The sequence below is a fragment of the Caretta caretta genome, chromosome 5 (assembly GCF_965140235.1).
Source record: "Caretta caretta isolate rCarCar2 chromosome 5, rCarCar1.hap1, whole genome shotgun sequence".
In the NCBI taxonomy this organism is placed as follows: domain Eukaryota; kingdom Metazoa; phylum Chordata; order Testudines; family Cheloniidae; genus Caretta; species Caretta caretta.
In genome coordinates, this window is record NC_134210.1 from 110609595 (window position 1) to 110625664 (window position 16070).

Sequence of the window (16070 nt, forward strand, 5' to 3'; positions counted from 1 at the left end):
ACACCTTTGTGTAGACCCAACAGAGAATCTATTCCATTTTGCAAGGTAAGTAGACCTAGTTGAAGGCTTCCTGCTACTCAGCAGAACTTTCTGCACTCCCTTAGAGCACTCTCATTCTGAGTTGGCGCATCGACACTGTCTCAGGTGCAGGGCCTGAAGGCTGGGATGAAGGAGGTGGCGTAATCCCGGGAGATCACATCTCTCAGGAGCAACAGTGGAGGTTTGACTAGTAGAGTCAAAAAACAATATTGACTGGGCCATGCTGCGGGTACTAGAATAAGGTGAGAGGAATTTTGCTTGACTTTGGACAAGACTTGGGGTAGGAGCAGAACTGGAGGGAAGGCATACAACAGGCCTTTTGACCAGGGTAGGAGGAAAGCACCTGTCAGTGAACCCAGGCTGTGATTTGCTCAAGAACAAAACATGACATTTTGTTTGCTCTTATTGCAAAGAGGTCTACTCAGGAAGTTCCCCACTGCTGGAAAATGGACCTGGACATATTTGGGGGAAGAGACCGCTCATGGTGACCTGAAAAAGACCTGCTCAAGTAGTCTGCCAGAGTGTTTTGAACTCCCAGAAGGAAGCAGCTTTTAGGACAGAACTGGCAACGCAAAATTTCCAAAGGATCGCCTCCTGGCATAACTTCATCAATTGAGCCCTCCTTGTTTGTCTACATAGAACAGGGCTGCTGTGTTGTCTGTGAACAACAAGAAATTCCACCCCAATATATTGAAGGAACATCAGGCAGGCTAACAGATGGCCTGAAGCTCCCTGATATTTATGTGGAGGCTTAGATTCTGTGGAGACCAAAGCCCCTGAGTCTGAAGAGGACCTAAGTGACCTCCCCAACCTAGATTCAATGCATCTGTGACTGCAGTGTGTCTCTGCTGTGGAGGGTCAAAGGGAACTCCCATGCATACATTCAAGGGTTTTATCCACTAGTGCGGGGGGACGAGACCTGAGCACCTTTTTAAACCACTATGTCCATATGATGATGGGTCAGTGAACAAACAGACAAACCAACTCTACAGTTCTCTGAGGTGCAGTCTGGCATGCTGCACCATGTAAGTGTATGCCTCATGTGACGTAGAAATTTGAGGTAGAACCATAGTGACAAGGTGCACTATTAGGTCTAGAGCAGTGACCTGCCTTGTTTGTAATCTCTGCTCCCAGTAGGAAAGCCCTGACCTTTGTAGAGTCCGGGACAGCGCAATGAATTCTGTTCTTTGAACCGGAGTCAGGATAGATTTCTTTGTATTGAGTAGGAGACCCTTTGCATCAAAAATGGACTGAATAGTCAATACGCTGGAGAATAACTGAGACCTGGATTGGCCTCTTACTAGCTAGTTGTCTAGGTAATGGAATACGTGGACTCCCAACCTTTGCAGGAATGCTGCAATTACAGTCATGCATTTTGTAAATATGCAAGGGGCTGCCAACAGTCTGAAAGGCTGTACTTCAAATTGGGAGTAGGATCCATGAACCATGAAACTTTCTGATGAATTGCTATATGAAAATAAGTATCCTTTAAGTCAAGAGCCAAATACCAGTCCCCAGTAGCTAAGGAAGGGATAATAGATGCTGGAATAGAATTTTGTTTTCTTTAGAAACTTATTTAGCTGCTTTAAATCTAAAATAGGCCTGAAACCCCACCTTTGCCTTCAGGATTAGGAAGAAATGGGAGTAAAATCCCTTCTGTCTGAATGACACAGGGACTTGGTGTATGGCCCCCACGAGAAGGAGAGACTACATCTCATGAAAAGGCACACTTGTGAAAGTGGCCTGTGAAGAGGGGCTAGAAAGGCGGATGAAAAGGGGGAATAGAAATAAATTGAAGGGTGTATCCCTGTTCGACTGTGATTAACACCCACTGATCCATAGTGATGTAGGTCCAAACACTCAGGAAGCGGGATAGACAGTTGGTCAAAATTGGGCTGAATAAAAATAGTACTCTGGGAAGTGGTAAACTGCTCTCAACCAACAGGTCAAAATGATTGTTTAGAAGACCCAGTTTTCCTAGAAGAACTGGCAGGTGCAGAAGAAGGGGGGAAATGGAGGGTGCCTCTTGTAACTTCTCTCTCTCTTTTTGCACAGGTCCTTGGTGTGTGGCAAGAAGGGATGAAACCGCTGGGACTGCTGTGGGTGAAACTTTTTTTTTTTTTTTTTACCAGTGTATAAATCGCTAGAGATTTAAGGGTCACCCTCGAATTCTTAAGTCTATAAAGCCTCTCATCCGTTTTATCAGAAAAGAGCAAGAGGCCTTCAAATGGGAGGTCTTCAGTGGTCTGTTGCATCTCATGAATGAGGCCAAGATGAATGCCGCATAGTGAGAGCAGAAGCTATAGCTTGAGCAACAGAGTCTGCCCCATCCAGGCTCGCTTGCAATGCTGTTTTGATAACTAATTTGCCCTCCTCCTCCATCGCAATGAACTTCTGCTTTATCTCATCTGGAAGTTTCTTTGAAATTTGAACAGGATATTATCCCAAAGGCTAAAATCGTAATGAGGCAGGAGAGCCTGCTGGTTCATGATCCTAAACTGTAAACTTTCAATGGAATTAAGCTTTCTGCTGATCTGGTCTTTTTCTTTCAGAGTTGAGGCCTGTCTCTCTTTTTTGTTAGCACCAGCAACTGCCAGGGTGCCTGGAGGAACATGTGCAGAAGTGCTCAAATCCAGGTGAAGGGACATAGTATCTTCTCTCCACCCTTTTTAGCAGTGGGGAACAGGGAGGTCAAGGTCTGCCATAACATCTTGACAGGTTCCAGGATGGCCTCATTAATAGGAAGAGCTACCTTTAGAGGGTCCTGCACAGGCTAAAATGTCCATGAGCCTGTGTCCTTTCTTGCACATCTTCTGGTTGGATATCTAGAGCTACAGCCACCCTCCTCAGCCAGTCTTGATGAGTTCTGAAATTATGAGAAGGGGGCAACATAGACTCAGTCACTACTGCTTCAGAAGGAGACGAAGAAGAGAAGGCTGTGGGTTGTTGAGGCGGTCCCTCTCCAGTCCTCCACAGGAGAGTCCTCAGCCCGCTGCTTCCCCTGCATGGTACTGATGCCTGCACTAGGGAGGGAAAGCAGTAACCCTGCTGCAGATGCTCCTGGCACCTAGCAGATGTAGAAGGGCGGAATGGGAGCAGAGAGGCTCTAGAATGTGGAGGGAAGCCACAAGGGGTCTAGAAGGGCCACTGATGTGGTGGTAGGATCCAGATATACAGGCCATAGATCCTTAGAGAGCCGAGACATAGTGAACAGGTATCCCACTGGGGTTACTAGGTATGCTCACTACAAGACACATTTGGTCTGATAAGTCCTCAGACCACAGGGAAGCTGACCCCGTCAGTACCAGGAAGACCGGCTTTGAGACTGGAGATGGGGGTACTGCCAAGATTATCACTGGCTTCCTTCTGGAGAGAACCCAACAGAGAGGTTCAGCAACTCTAGAAGTCACCAGTACCAAATGGTACTCTGGAGCTGGGACTGTAGGGGCATGCTCTAATCTCAGTACAGGTGAGATTCCTGAACACTGAGGGAAGCAGGCACCAATAGGTTAAGCAACTTTGTGGCTGCCTCGAAAGACTTGGGTGTAGACAGCACCAGAAAGGGCTCTTGAGTCTCCCATAATAAAAGGTGCACTGGCCCTTCAGAAACTGGTCTGAACAGCTCCTTCCTGGGCTTCAGAGTCAGCAATCCCTCCTGATTTACGGACTGCCTCTTTGAGCTTACCTCCGCTCAGTGCCTTCACCGTAGATTTCAAAGGCACCTTTAGCCAATCTTTGGAAGACTTATGTAGCCTCTTCTTAGGTACCACCACTGAGAATCTGCCTCTTGACTCAGTTGGATCAGGGGAGCACTCCTAACAGATGTGAACATACACAGATTCCATAAGCAGGTACTTGAGTGTGGCAGCCCTGTCCTTTTTTTTTTTTTTTTTTTGATTGGGGTTTGAACCTTGTACAGATGAGACACTGGTCACTCACATGCACCTCTCCCAGACACTTAAGGCAGCTGAGGTGTGGGTTGCTCACTGGCATTGATTTGTTACATGAGCGACAGGCCTTGAAGCCTGGAGGAGATGGCATTAGTCTGGTACCCAATTGGGAACTGGTAATGCCCCTCTAGAAAAATACTCTAAATTTGTTCTTATATCTAACTACGTACGAATACAATAGACTGAAAACTAATACTCTAGGTACTATGTACACTAAAAGAGGGAAGACTAGCAAATGAAAGGATTGCAGCTCCAACAACAGTTGCTGGCAGTAGGAAGGGGCAGTGTGGCCCTTTATACCTGTGTGCAGTGGTGCGAGGTACCACAGGGCACTCACACTGCCCCCATGGGTACCATGGAGGGAAAAATCTGACAACTGTGCACAAGATATGCACACACCTACAGTGAAAGGGACATGTGCAGTTGCTTGAAGCTGAACTGTGGGATCAGTACCCAGAACACAGTGCAGTATAGAACAGGTATAGGGACACATTGCAAAATTCCATGGGTAGACTGAAAAATGTTTTCTTCAAAAAAAATTTTCCTGAGCATTACAACACACTTTCTGACCAGCTCTAAGCATGTGGATGGTGTACAAATCCCAGTGTAAAGCAACCATCTGCATGTATAAAGTGAGTAAGGTTTTTTTTTTGTTTGCAGATTTAGCTGCACAGCCATGCCTCTGTCCCATCAACATTTGACTGTTTTAATGCACTCTACACAAGGCTACATTTTGAGATCACATAGAAACTGAATGTGGTGACAGTTTGCTAATGGCACATCTGCACATAGAGTGATTCCAGAATAGCTGCTCCTGATGAACTCCATGTGTTGATTCTCTTACTCCAGAGTAAGAGTGCCTTATTCTGAATTAGTTTAATCCACTTTGGAAAAAAACAAGTGGAAATAATAACTTAGGAGAACCATGACTGTCTTTCATGTCCATGAAAGACAGATCAGAATGCAGTACAAGATGACTGACGAGGGAAGGATTTATACCTTCCCAGACTCTAGCCCTGTCATTCAAGCAAAAGAAAATGTGAGAGAATCATAGGACTAGAAGGGATCTCAAGAGATTATCTAGTTCACTCTCCTACACTCACAGCAGGACTAAGTATTAGCTAGATCATCCCTGACAGGTGTTTGTCTAACCTGCTCTTAAAAATCTCCAGTGATGGAGATTCTTCAACCTCCTTAGGCAATTTATTCTGGTGCTTAACCACCCTGACAGGAAGTTTTTCCTAATGTCCAACCTAAACCGTCCTTGCTGCAATTTAAGTCCATTGCTTCTTGTTCTGTCCTCAGAGAACAATTTTTTCCCCTCCTCCTTGTAACAACCTTTTGTGTACTTGAACTTAAACAACTTTTATAACTAAACTCTTACGGGTTTCTAATAAAGTACAGAATCCCAAATTTTCATATGTACACAATAGATTTTAGGCTGCAAAGAAGCCATTTGCAGCTCCCATGTTAGGGTTGATTGAAAGCTTCCTGCATGCTGTAGTTTAGTGTTACTCTACCCAGCTGCCTGTGACCCCAAAGAGCCAGAATTTAAGCCAGGGATTGCTGGAGCACAGTGATGGTCCAGACACTGCCACTATGCTCTCTATTCTGAGGGCCAGGTGGACAATGGCACAGGAGCTTGACCAACGGTCCACACTGGTATCTGCGTAGAGTCCTTGTCGATTGGTTTAGAAACAAGTGAACTCCTAACCATCTCCCTTAATGCATTTGGCCAACTGTACAGTGTATACATTTCATATGAGGAAAATCTGTTTTAAATTCTCACCTTACCTTATTCTGGATTAATTTTGATGTGTAGACAGTTGACGGTTATATTGGGAGCAGCAGTGGCTACTGTTGAATTTGGAGGTGGAATTCAAGGTGGTGGTTTTAATATCCTGTAAGGAAGACATTTTATTTTGCTACACCTAGTACATAATTTTATATTTTAATTCTATTAAAAGTTAAGTATACAAAGATCAATGATCAATTCTGCAAATTGAGGGATTGTTTAGTTTCTTAATCACTCAGCGCAAACAGTATGGATGCAAATTGTGTTTTCTATATATTTCTGGTTAAGGGACAAAAACTGCTCATGCACAGGAGCTAAATCTATGGATGCACTAAAATTCAGTGCTTAATAGCAAGTTACACTGAGTGGGTCCATGGTCCAATTATGCAGCTTAATCTGCAGAACTGGGGCCTTTGAGTGTAGGTTTCTCAAGGCAAGGCTATAACCTCTATTGTAAAGGGTCATGCACAGCAATGGAACTATATCATTAATAAAAATGTGAAGCATAATAGACATGGTGTTATCCACCTGCACAACAGAAATGCTAAATTTAAACTCTAATACTTAAGGCTAAATATTAGTTCAACTATATAGTACCTATATTCAGGTTTAAATAGAAAGACCCATCTACACTATGAAAACAGTAGAGTCTAGGGACCCACTTACATTTATCATGAGACACAACTTAATTATGTTGTATCAGGGTCAGGTAACTGGGCTAAAGATTTACAACCCTGCCTGTCCCCACTGCAAATTTTAACTGTCTCCTTGAGGGCTAGTCCTTTTAAGGTACTAAGTGTTTTCTAAAAGTTGAGATGGGGCATTCAGGAACCCTCTCTACTTTACTTGTTCAAAACTCCTGATTAGGAAAATAGTGGAGACCTTCCCTAGATATTATATATAGCTATCCCTGTTTTGGTTGAAGGGGATTAGGGGACCTAGGGAAAGACACTGCATATGTATTATTTTTGGTGCTTTATTACTTAGTCTTCATGAATACTGTTGGAGCATAAAAATGATAAGGAAAACTACTAATGTAAAAGTTAAATTTTTATGTGTAATAGATATGCGTGACAATACAGACATAGATATCTCCATCAATACACATACAGCTATCCACTTAAAATAAACATTGAGCTACCCAGGGACTCAATTTTAGTTCACGTTAATTCAGATAATGTATCGGGAGTTTTTTCCTTAAACATGTAGGAAAATAAACAAATCCTTGCATCTATAGTTTTGACACTGTGCAATTGAGAAATTTAAAAAATGGAGCCTAAGTTTATAGAACTGTATGTTTACTAATTTGTAACAGAATTAATATTAAGTGCTAATTTAGAAAAATGTCTCACTTACAAGATGCAATAAAACTGAGTGATTCTTAAACTTTCCATCTATGCCCTACAGCCAGCTAAGAAAAAAACTGCAGTGCTCTTGGTCTTCACATTAATACACCCTACACTGCTACTGTTATGAAGAATGACAAGAAGTTTGTTCCAAAAAGCTAAGTTTAGTATAAGCACTGAAAAATTGTTCATTTCCATTTGACTCTCCACAATACACCACTTATTCTGTTGGTTAAGCTGTCTTCACAGGCACATGGTACTCTATATATTTTGTAAGGTAAGCAAGCAGTTGGCCAAGAGGATTTATTTTTGATAAGTGTAATGCAAGTTTTTTGCCAGACCAATGAGAGAGTTTACCTAGACATTGCTATTGACCTGCACTAAATAAAATGCCCTACTACAGAGATGCCCAACTAGAACGTATATTAAATGATCTTAAACTTTTTCTTCACAGCACTGTGTTAGTATCATTTCTATAGTGTTGCGTTTGAAGCCTGGCTGAAGGATCATGTTCAAGTTGTGGGTTGTTGTAGAAGGAACGCATGGTTCTAGCAATGTACAATGCACACAAGACAAGAAAAATAAACCATGCCCCAACAGGTTTAACTACTAGTTTTGCCCAAAGCCCACAGGTCATTCTAAGATGCTGAAATGATTTAGCAAACAAAATATTTTTAGTCAACAAAGTCCTGTGAAGAGATAACATAACAAGGAAGTAAGTTAGTTTACATAAGACTCCCATTCTAATGAACCTCAGGGGCTCAACTATGTAAGGCATTCTCCCCTCCTCTACCCCCCCAATCAGTCACTCTTTTAGCCCTTCTCCTGAGCACCTGTGCAAGTAGAGGCAGAGACTGAGCAAGAGTTATAACCAGGCAGATTTACCACTTTCATTTCAGGATCTGATCAGCAGCTGATTTTTAGTTCTTTGCAGAATGCAAGAAAATAGTGCCTAAGGGGCCAAGACCTTATAAGAACCTTTTACTTGAGGGTACATATACATTAGAGCTGGAAAGTATAAATTCCATCTTGAGGAGACATACCCATGCTAGTGCTGATCAAGGTAGCACACTAAAAAGGGAAGTGTAGCTGTGGTGGTGTGAAGGGAGGGACTAGCTACCCCCCCAGTACAATCCAGTCCAAGACCATAAATACATACTTAGGGAGGAGAGGAGGGATAGCCGCTCCCTGCCATCATGGCTACATTTCTATTTTTAGCATGCTAGCTTGTTTAGAATTAGCATGGCTGTGTCTCATGCCTGAATTTACACATTCCAGCTTCAATGTAGACATACCAGGCCTTGATCCTTGCTTGCGGGGAAAAAGGAGAATGGTTAGTTTGAAATTAAATCATTTTGGTGCTTGATTTCTGCATAGAAATGCTCTAACTGCAGAGCATATCTGCCCTTTCTGGAAGGCCCTCCTATTCTAAATAATTCTGAAGATGGGCTGTGCTATTTTAGATCAATATGAATGCTAAAACTCTTATCTGAGACACTTTCCTATTGCTCCTCTATTGATATGGTAAATAAAGTGGTGTGTAGTATTTAAATTGTATCTTTCCCCTCCAACAATGGATGCATATGTAGTTGCTTTTTCTTAGAGTGGAAGGTTTTGTGATGATGTAACAAAAGATGCTGTTGTAATAGATACAGATAATGAGGCAAGAGGGGTAAGGCCACTGTCTTAAATCTCAAATATGATTTTGCATTTGTGATTTCTTTTCCCTACATACAGACTAAGCTGTACTGAGACTAACAGTGTAGAATATCAATGCAACAGTATGATTTGATATTGTATTGCTCCTGCAATTGTTAGAAAATATTTTCATACAATATCCACAGTCAAATGAATTTAAGGGGTTGGTAAAAGACTCATGAAGAGTCAGGGAACATGGAATTAATCTCATCAAATTCAGTGATGAGACCAGTGCATCTGGATACAGAAACTCAAAACACCAATGATAGCTGTAGCATCTGCCTAACTGGATCAGTATGTATGTATATGTACACAGTTATATAAATATCTTTGATTAGATTCACTCAAGTTTGAAATGTTAGTGTCAATAATGCAATCACTATGCTATTAAAAATGAATACTATAAGAAAACAATTCTGTACAACAAACTTCCTAAATGTTATTTGCCCCAGCATCTGTTTTTATTTTTGGGGGGGCTGGCCAAGTAAAAATTCCCTTCACCTGAACACCATCGTGATTGGCAGGCAAGTTCTGCCCCTGCTGGTAAACTTTCACAGTTTTGCGAAGACTGTTTCACAACAGTAAACAATTTTAACTTTCCAATACTAGAAACAACCTTCTGATAAAGTACTAATGGAACAGAATATCAATACTTCCCTTTTCTCTTAGTGATTTTGATGATAGGGAACCACCTGCTGCCTTCACACCTACATTTGTCTATCTAGCAGCATTTGATATGGAAAAACATGACTGAATATTGGGTAAAAACACTGCAATATATGAAGTAATTGGACACTATATACAGAACAAATCCCTGACACCTAAACATTTTCAGCCTCCCACAGATGATATATAATTATCAATCTGATGGGACACTGGCAGGTGTAATGCTGAGCTTGGATTTCTAAATTCACCATCCTATCTGTCAAAGGAGTGCTACATTCATTTTCTTAAATTCAGTCTCACAAAGATACATTCAAGTTCTGCAGAACTTTGAAAATCTCAACTGTCTAGGTCTACCTCCTGAAATAAGTTTTAAAATAAGACACAGGGAAGGTATGTTAATCTTTGTATTTCATGAAAAAAGGAGAGAAAAGGGGATATTTTCAAGGACACAAAGGAGAGTTCAATAGGAGTTGGGTGCTTTGTCCCCTTTGTGGCTTTGAAAGTCTTCCTTATAGTGTTTCCTTGATATAAAGAAACTTAGGTCTTGTAGCCTAAACTAATTCCAAGACAAACTCTTGGATCAATCTTCTTTCTTGTTCCTTTAGATTTTCAAAATTAGACCTGGGGTTGGCAATGATACTTCTGAATCATATGAACAGGTGTTAATTTAAGCAACTCCCAACACAAAAAAAATATGCGCAGTCACTTGCTTCTGTATCCATTTAAATTCTTTACTTTTTATAAATTGTTCAAGACTATCTTTACTGATCTATGTGCATCAATAGGTACAATAGAAATATCAGGTCATTTTTTTTCCTAGTATGACATCTATAATACCAAAAGCATACCACGGAAGGTCACATAGCATTATATATTGGCACAATGAGGTTGCAAGAACAAAACCAAACTTTTGTTTAAAAAAATGAGTAATTGAGTATACTTATACATTAACATTTTAATTGCTATAAAAATGCTGTCAACTCCTACAAAACACAGTGAAAAGACAAATCTGACAAACATCAGAGTTTTGAAAACTATGCACAAACAGGTCAGTATTTTAGGAAGAGAATAGGTTTATACAAATGAAGCAGTCTAGCAGTTTTAAAAAGTTGTTTATACTTTTTCCTGCTATTAACTAGACATTAACATACAGCAGTCAGATAAAAATATACTACAGCTCTAACTCCTGTGACATACAAGCATTTTTTCAGTTTCCTAAATGGACTTTCTTTTCACATTTGAACTGTGTATAGCCTGTATAATACTGGACAAAACTACCAGCAAGAATGTTTAAATACTTTTAAAACCAAGGTTAAAGGGGACTTTTATTCCACAAAATTTTTAACATTAAAATACTATGCTTATAAAATTATTTAAAACTTTCAGCAGTCTGCATTTGAAATCCAAAACTTAAACAATCCTCTTATTTATACTTTAAAAAAAATTCCAGTGGTATCATTTATTTTCAGAGGAAGAGTCCTTTGATGTTTTTTCAAGCTCTCTTTCTTCATCAGATGTTCTAGAGAAATAATAAAGCAGAAAGAGGTTAATACTCCCCTCACGCCAAACGTGAAGTTCCCCATGCAATAAGTAAAGATTACTAGACCCAGAGTAGTTTTATAGACTAAAAGCCTCAATGTTATTCACCCTTCCCAGCTAGTCATGCTCATTTAGTAACTAATCCTCTTTGAACAATTTGCTAATAGACCTTGAGACTTCTCTCGTGTGAACACGTTAAAGTAATGTGATGCATCATAAATTACTAGTTGTAACTTAATATTGTTCCAGTGCACTAATTATTCAACATGTGTCCAGATTTTTTACAAGATATTTTAGTTAAATGGTAAGCATGCCTATTAAGTCAAACAGAAAGGAGGGGGAGGGGGGAAAAGGGTCCTTCTTAACCTGTCCCTATTGAACATATCTGGGAAAGATGTAACTCTCCACTGTTTTCTCAAGCTATTATAATACATCTTCAAAAGTTATGAAAATACAGATTTTTCTAGCTAGCAGATGGGTTAAAGATGCATCTGTGATTACTTTGTGCAGTAGTACAGAACTGTTTACATGAGCACTATTGTTCATTAGACTGCAGTGTAAATTTAGAAACAAGTTTATGGACTGTTTGCTCAGATAACCTTAGGGTGTTTTGTATAAAAGAATGAGGAAATAAACATATGAATACAGTAAACAAGGTGAATAGAAACAGATTAGTAAAAGAAGGTTAATGTAAATGTTAAGGGATATGGTGCATAACACAATTCATTCAGCTATATTATTGTGAAAAACAACTGACAGTAAGAAAATGTCACTTCACAGCTGGAGACGCAGCCTATTTGGTTGACAAGATTGTATTGCATAAGTTTAAGGCTGGTTTTAAGACATCTAACCTGGGAATGTCAGTTTTATCATGGAAAAGAATCAAGTTTGTAGTCTAAGGGCTTCTCTACACGAGAAAGTTGTGCCAATTGTTGTGAATTTAAGAACTGATTTAGTCTAATTCTAATCCTAAACTGATGCAAATGGATGTGTAGACTCTTATTTTGGTTTAAACCAGGCTTATTTCAGTTTAGCATAAATTGTTTGGGAACAGGTTTAAAGCAAAATCAAAATAAGTTGTTCCAGTTGCTCTTATTTCTTACAAGTATCCACACATGGGTTTGCACTGGTTTAACTAAATCAGCTAAAAATTAGAAATTGTTATCTTCTTAACTTGAATGTGTGTAGATAAGGCAAAGATCTCCCTCTGCTAACCACAGTTTACAAAGTTTCAGCCAACACTCCCAGGATAACCAGTTTCATTCCTCTTCTCTACTCCTTACTTTTTTTTCTTTCATCAATGGGAATGCAGGTGTGTGCTGAAATAGTCATTCCACTCTTACGGGACTCTTCCCATATATTACAGAGAGATACAGAAAACATGAGAACCATGTGAAACTCAAATGCCAAGAGCTAAGAATCTACATTCGAGAAAGTTAGCTTATTTTTACAAGCAGATACTTGCTTTCTCTCGTTTGAGTTTTAAAAGGGACATTAGTGAAATATTAAAACTGCACCAACAAGTTTAAGTGCAAATGCCAAATAGCAAGGATAAGAAACTGTTACTTACCTGAAGGTAACTGTGGTTCTTCCACATGTGTTGGACATATATATTCCATTGTTGGTACACAGGTGCCCAATGAACTCAAGTTCAGATTCTTCTGGCCAGCAGTGTCCATTGGAGGGTGGGGCCTCCAAAGTATCCTTATTTCTTCAAAGGCATAAAGGGCAGGGCCAACCACCCCTTAGTTCCTTCACCAATACCAAAGCCAGGTGTTAGACTCCGAAGTAGCAGGGAAGGGAGGCCAGTCATGGAATATATATGGAAAATACATCTCAAAGAACCACAGTTACTGCAAGGTTAGTAACAGTTTTTTCTTCTTCTTCGAGTGTTTGTGCATACGTATTCTACTGTTGGTGGCACTTAAACAGTGACCTAGCTTACAGGAGGAGGGTGCTAGGAGTCTACCTTAATAGCTGTAGGACAGACCTATCAAAATTAGCTTCAGATATTGATGCTTCCACTGTGGTGAAACGCTGGGGCAAACATGTCCTCTCAACCCCAAGTAGGTGCCCTACATATCTCCAGCATGGAACATTTCTCAAAAAAGCAAAATAGAATGAGCTGGGTCTACACTGGTCAATTCGTAGCATATCTTAAGAAAAGGAGAAATTCAATCTCTGTTGAAATTGCCTGGTCTTTCACCCTGTCTCTATAGGCTGTGAACAGTCTCAGTACACTGTAATTGACTTGGTTATATCTATGAAGAAAGAGCACCCGTAGAACATTTAGGGTGTGAAGCTTAGTCTTGCCTTTGTCTGAAAGTAGTTTTAGGAAAAAGTACATATGGGTATATAACCCAATTTAAAAGAAATGCAGAGATTACTTTCAGTAAAATCTTAAGACACCATGTCTTAAATGAGAAGACCTACATGGAGGCCCTGCCACTAGCACTTGCATTTCTCCTATCTTTCTGGTCGATGTCATTACCACTAGCAAGACTGTTCTGATGGAACGATGAAATAGGAACATGCAGTTAAATAGCTAGAAAGGTGGGCCATTAACCCTGTCAATACAAATATTTAGATCCCAAGAAGATGGAGGTTCTTTAATTGGGAGATATACTTTTACAAGGCCTTTTAGGAATCTGGCCACCATAAGTGTGAAGGTATGTAGTACCCCTAAATTTGAGGTAGTGGGAATTGCCCACTTGATGTCTCAGATACCTTCTATGGCAAAGGTGAATTGCTATATGGAAAATATGGTCTTGGAAGTAGAGAGCTGTGTGTCAGTCATGTGGATCTAAGGTTGGGACTAATGATACTGGAGTCACCATCTGAACTTCAGCTTGCAAATGAAAGTGTTCAGCTGTCTCAAGTCCAGAACAGGATTACACCACCCCCCTTCTTTTTTGGAAACAGAAAATAAGTAAAACCCCTTTCCCCTATGATCTTGAGGAACTACTCTACTGCTCTGAGATTCAGAAGTGATTCCATCTCCTGAAGTAGCATACTTTCAGGAGAGGGGATGGAGATCTGGAACTGAATGCATTAGACCATCTCCACAATTTCCAGGATGTCATGATCCGTAATGGTGGTGCTCCAGATCCTCCCCAAAATTTAAAAACATGATTCCCAAATGGAGAGGATACAATAGGAGGATCATACAGAATTTTTACGTTGCTCCCATCAAGAAATCATATCTGCTTCCTTGAGGACAATGAGGGCTGATAAGCAACAGGGTGGTGAATAAAGTTGACTTCTGTCTAGGGAATTTTTGGCACTTCTTAAGTAGATCAGGTTGCCTGTATTCGGTGTAAAAATATTGACTTTGCTGTGCTTGAGGCTTGAGATACTTACCCTTGGTCTACCTTCCTGCACCAAAGAATCTCAACATAGCATGGGAGTTCTTCAGAGAGTGTAAGGCCTCAGTTGTTTTAGCACTGAAAAGCTCACATCTCTCAAGAAGATCCACAGTTGTAATTTGTTCTTTAGAAATCCCTGGTGACTGGAGTCATGACAACTTCCTCATATCAACTGAGATAATTTCTAGATCTATGGCTGTATCTGCAGCATCAAGGGCTGCTTGGAAGAATGTATGCACCTTTGCCTATCAGCAACAAACTCCTCCAAATTGTGTTGAGGAAGTTTGTCTGCAAAAGCAGATATGCAGTCCCAATTAAAATAATCATATTTCACCAGCATGACCTGGTAAATTGGAAATTCTAATTTGGAGATGATGTAGAATAGTTTTTACATCCAAGTAAATCTTTTTTTTTTTGAGGGGGGGGGGGAGATAAAGAGTTCTTGTCTTTTGATTGGCTCTGTCCTGATCTCTCATACACCGTAGTAAATCACTTAAGACCTGGGTGTGGAACAAATATAAAAAGAAGTCTCGAAACCCTCTGAAGGCACTTGGTAGTGACATTCTGCTCTCTTTGATGTTGCAGGCATCTGCCAGAGCAACTTAGCCAGCTCTAAAACGGTTTAATTGAGGAGCATTTCAAGAATTACTAGTACCGAGAGTCACAGGATGTCCAGGAACTTGTGTGGTTTTTTTTACTGGACCACCTCAGCTGGAATTGTCAGTGTGTCAGCCATTCTGTGTAACAAGTGTGGAATATGTTGTAACCATCTGGGGTTGAGGTAAAGGAACCACCTCATCCAGGAATGACGAATGAGCTGGAACAGGATGGTCCTCTGCTTGTGACTACTAATCAGAGCTGTAACTAGTCTGTTCAGCAGGCTGTAAGGCTCTCAAGTGAGGTGAAGGGGGATCTAGCCCTAGATTCGGATGCAGACACTGGCGTTCTAGCATGATAGATTCCCCAGAGAGTCCAATAAGGCCAACGAGGAGGATACCAGAGTCCAATAAGGCCAACGAGGAGGATACTAGGGAGTACTATCTCTTCTACAGCTTCTAGGTTTACGGTAATAAGACAGCTCTTGACGCTCTCTTTATCAAGTGTATACTGGCCTGAATACCTATACCCCATGGAATTAGCCAATGAAACTTCCCTTCGAGCCTGAAGAGAATGAATAGTCTCCTAAGGAGAAGCAACTGTACCAGCTAGGCTACAGGCAGCACCCCCAGACTCTGCTCTGGTCAGTATTGCTGACACACTCAATAGTGGTGTAGGAGCAGCAGTCAGAACCAGAGAGACACCTTCATGACTGCTAATAGTGGGGAGCCCAGTACTGAAGAAACATGTACAGGCCTTTGGTACCAGGCAGACAACGACATGTCAGAACCAAGGTAGACGGTACTGTAGACATCAGTACTAGAGGCTTCATCCTAAGAGGTCAGTACTAGGTATTTTATGCAGTACCGAGGAAGCTGGTCAAAGGCACAGTGACCAGTGCCTGACTGGGTGCCAGAGACACCTTTTTTAGGCCTCATGCTACCCTTTTTGTCTGAGGCTTGAGAGGGGGATCTGGTGAAGGATCCCTAAATCTCCTCTTTCTGTGAAGTTGGCGCTCCTTCTTCCCCCTGGCCTTGGAGATTTTGCCAAGCATCTTTAGAAACACGAACTTCAG

General features: G+C 40.8%; 1 protein-coding gene across 3 annotated transcripts in view; it reads right to left on the reverse strand.

The window, feature by feature from the left end:
• Positions 1–10204: 10204 nt before the first annotated feature.
• Positions 10205–16070, reverse strand: part of PSIP1 (PC4 and SRSF1 interacting protein 1) — a 66183-nt gene continuing 60317 nt past the window's right edge. For all 3 annotated transcript variants that reach the window (XM_048851289.2, XM_048851292.1, XM_048851286.2), the window contains one exon: positions 10205–11013. In XM_048851289.2, coding sequence (XP_048707246.1) covers positions 10950–11013 — 64 coding nt within the window. In that variant the 3' untranslated portion in view covers positions 10205–10949. The remainder of the gene's footprint in view (positions 11014–16070) is intronic.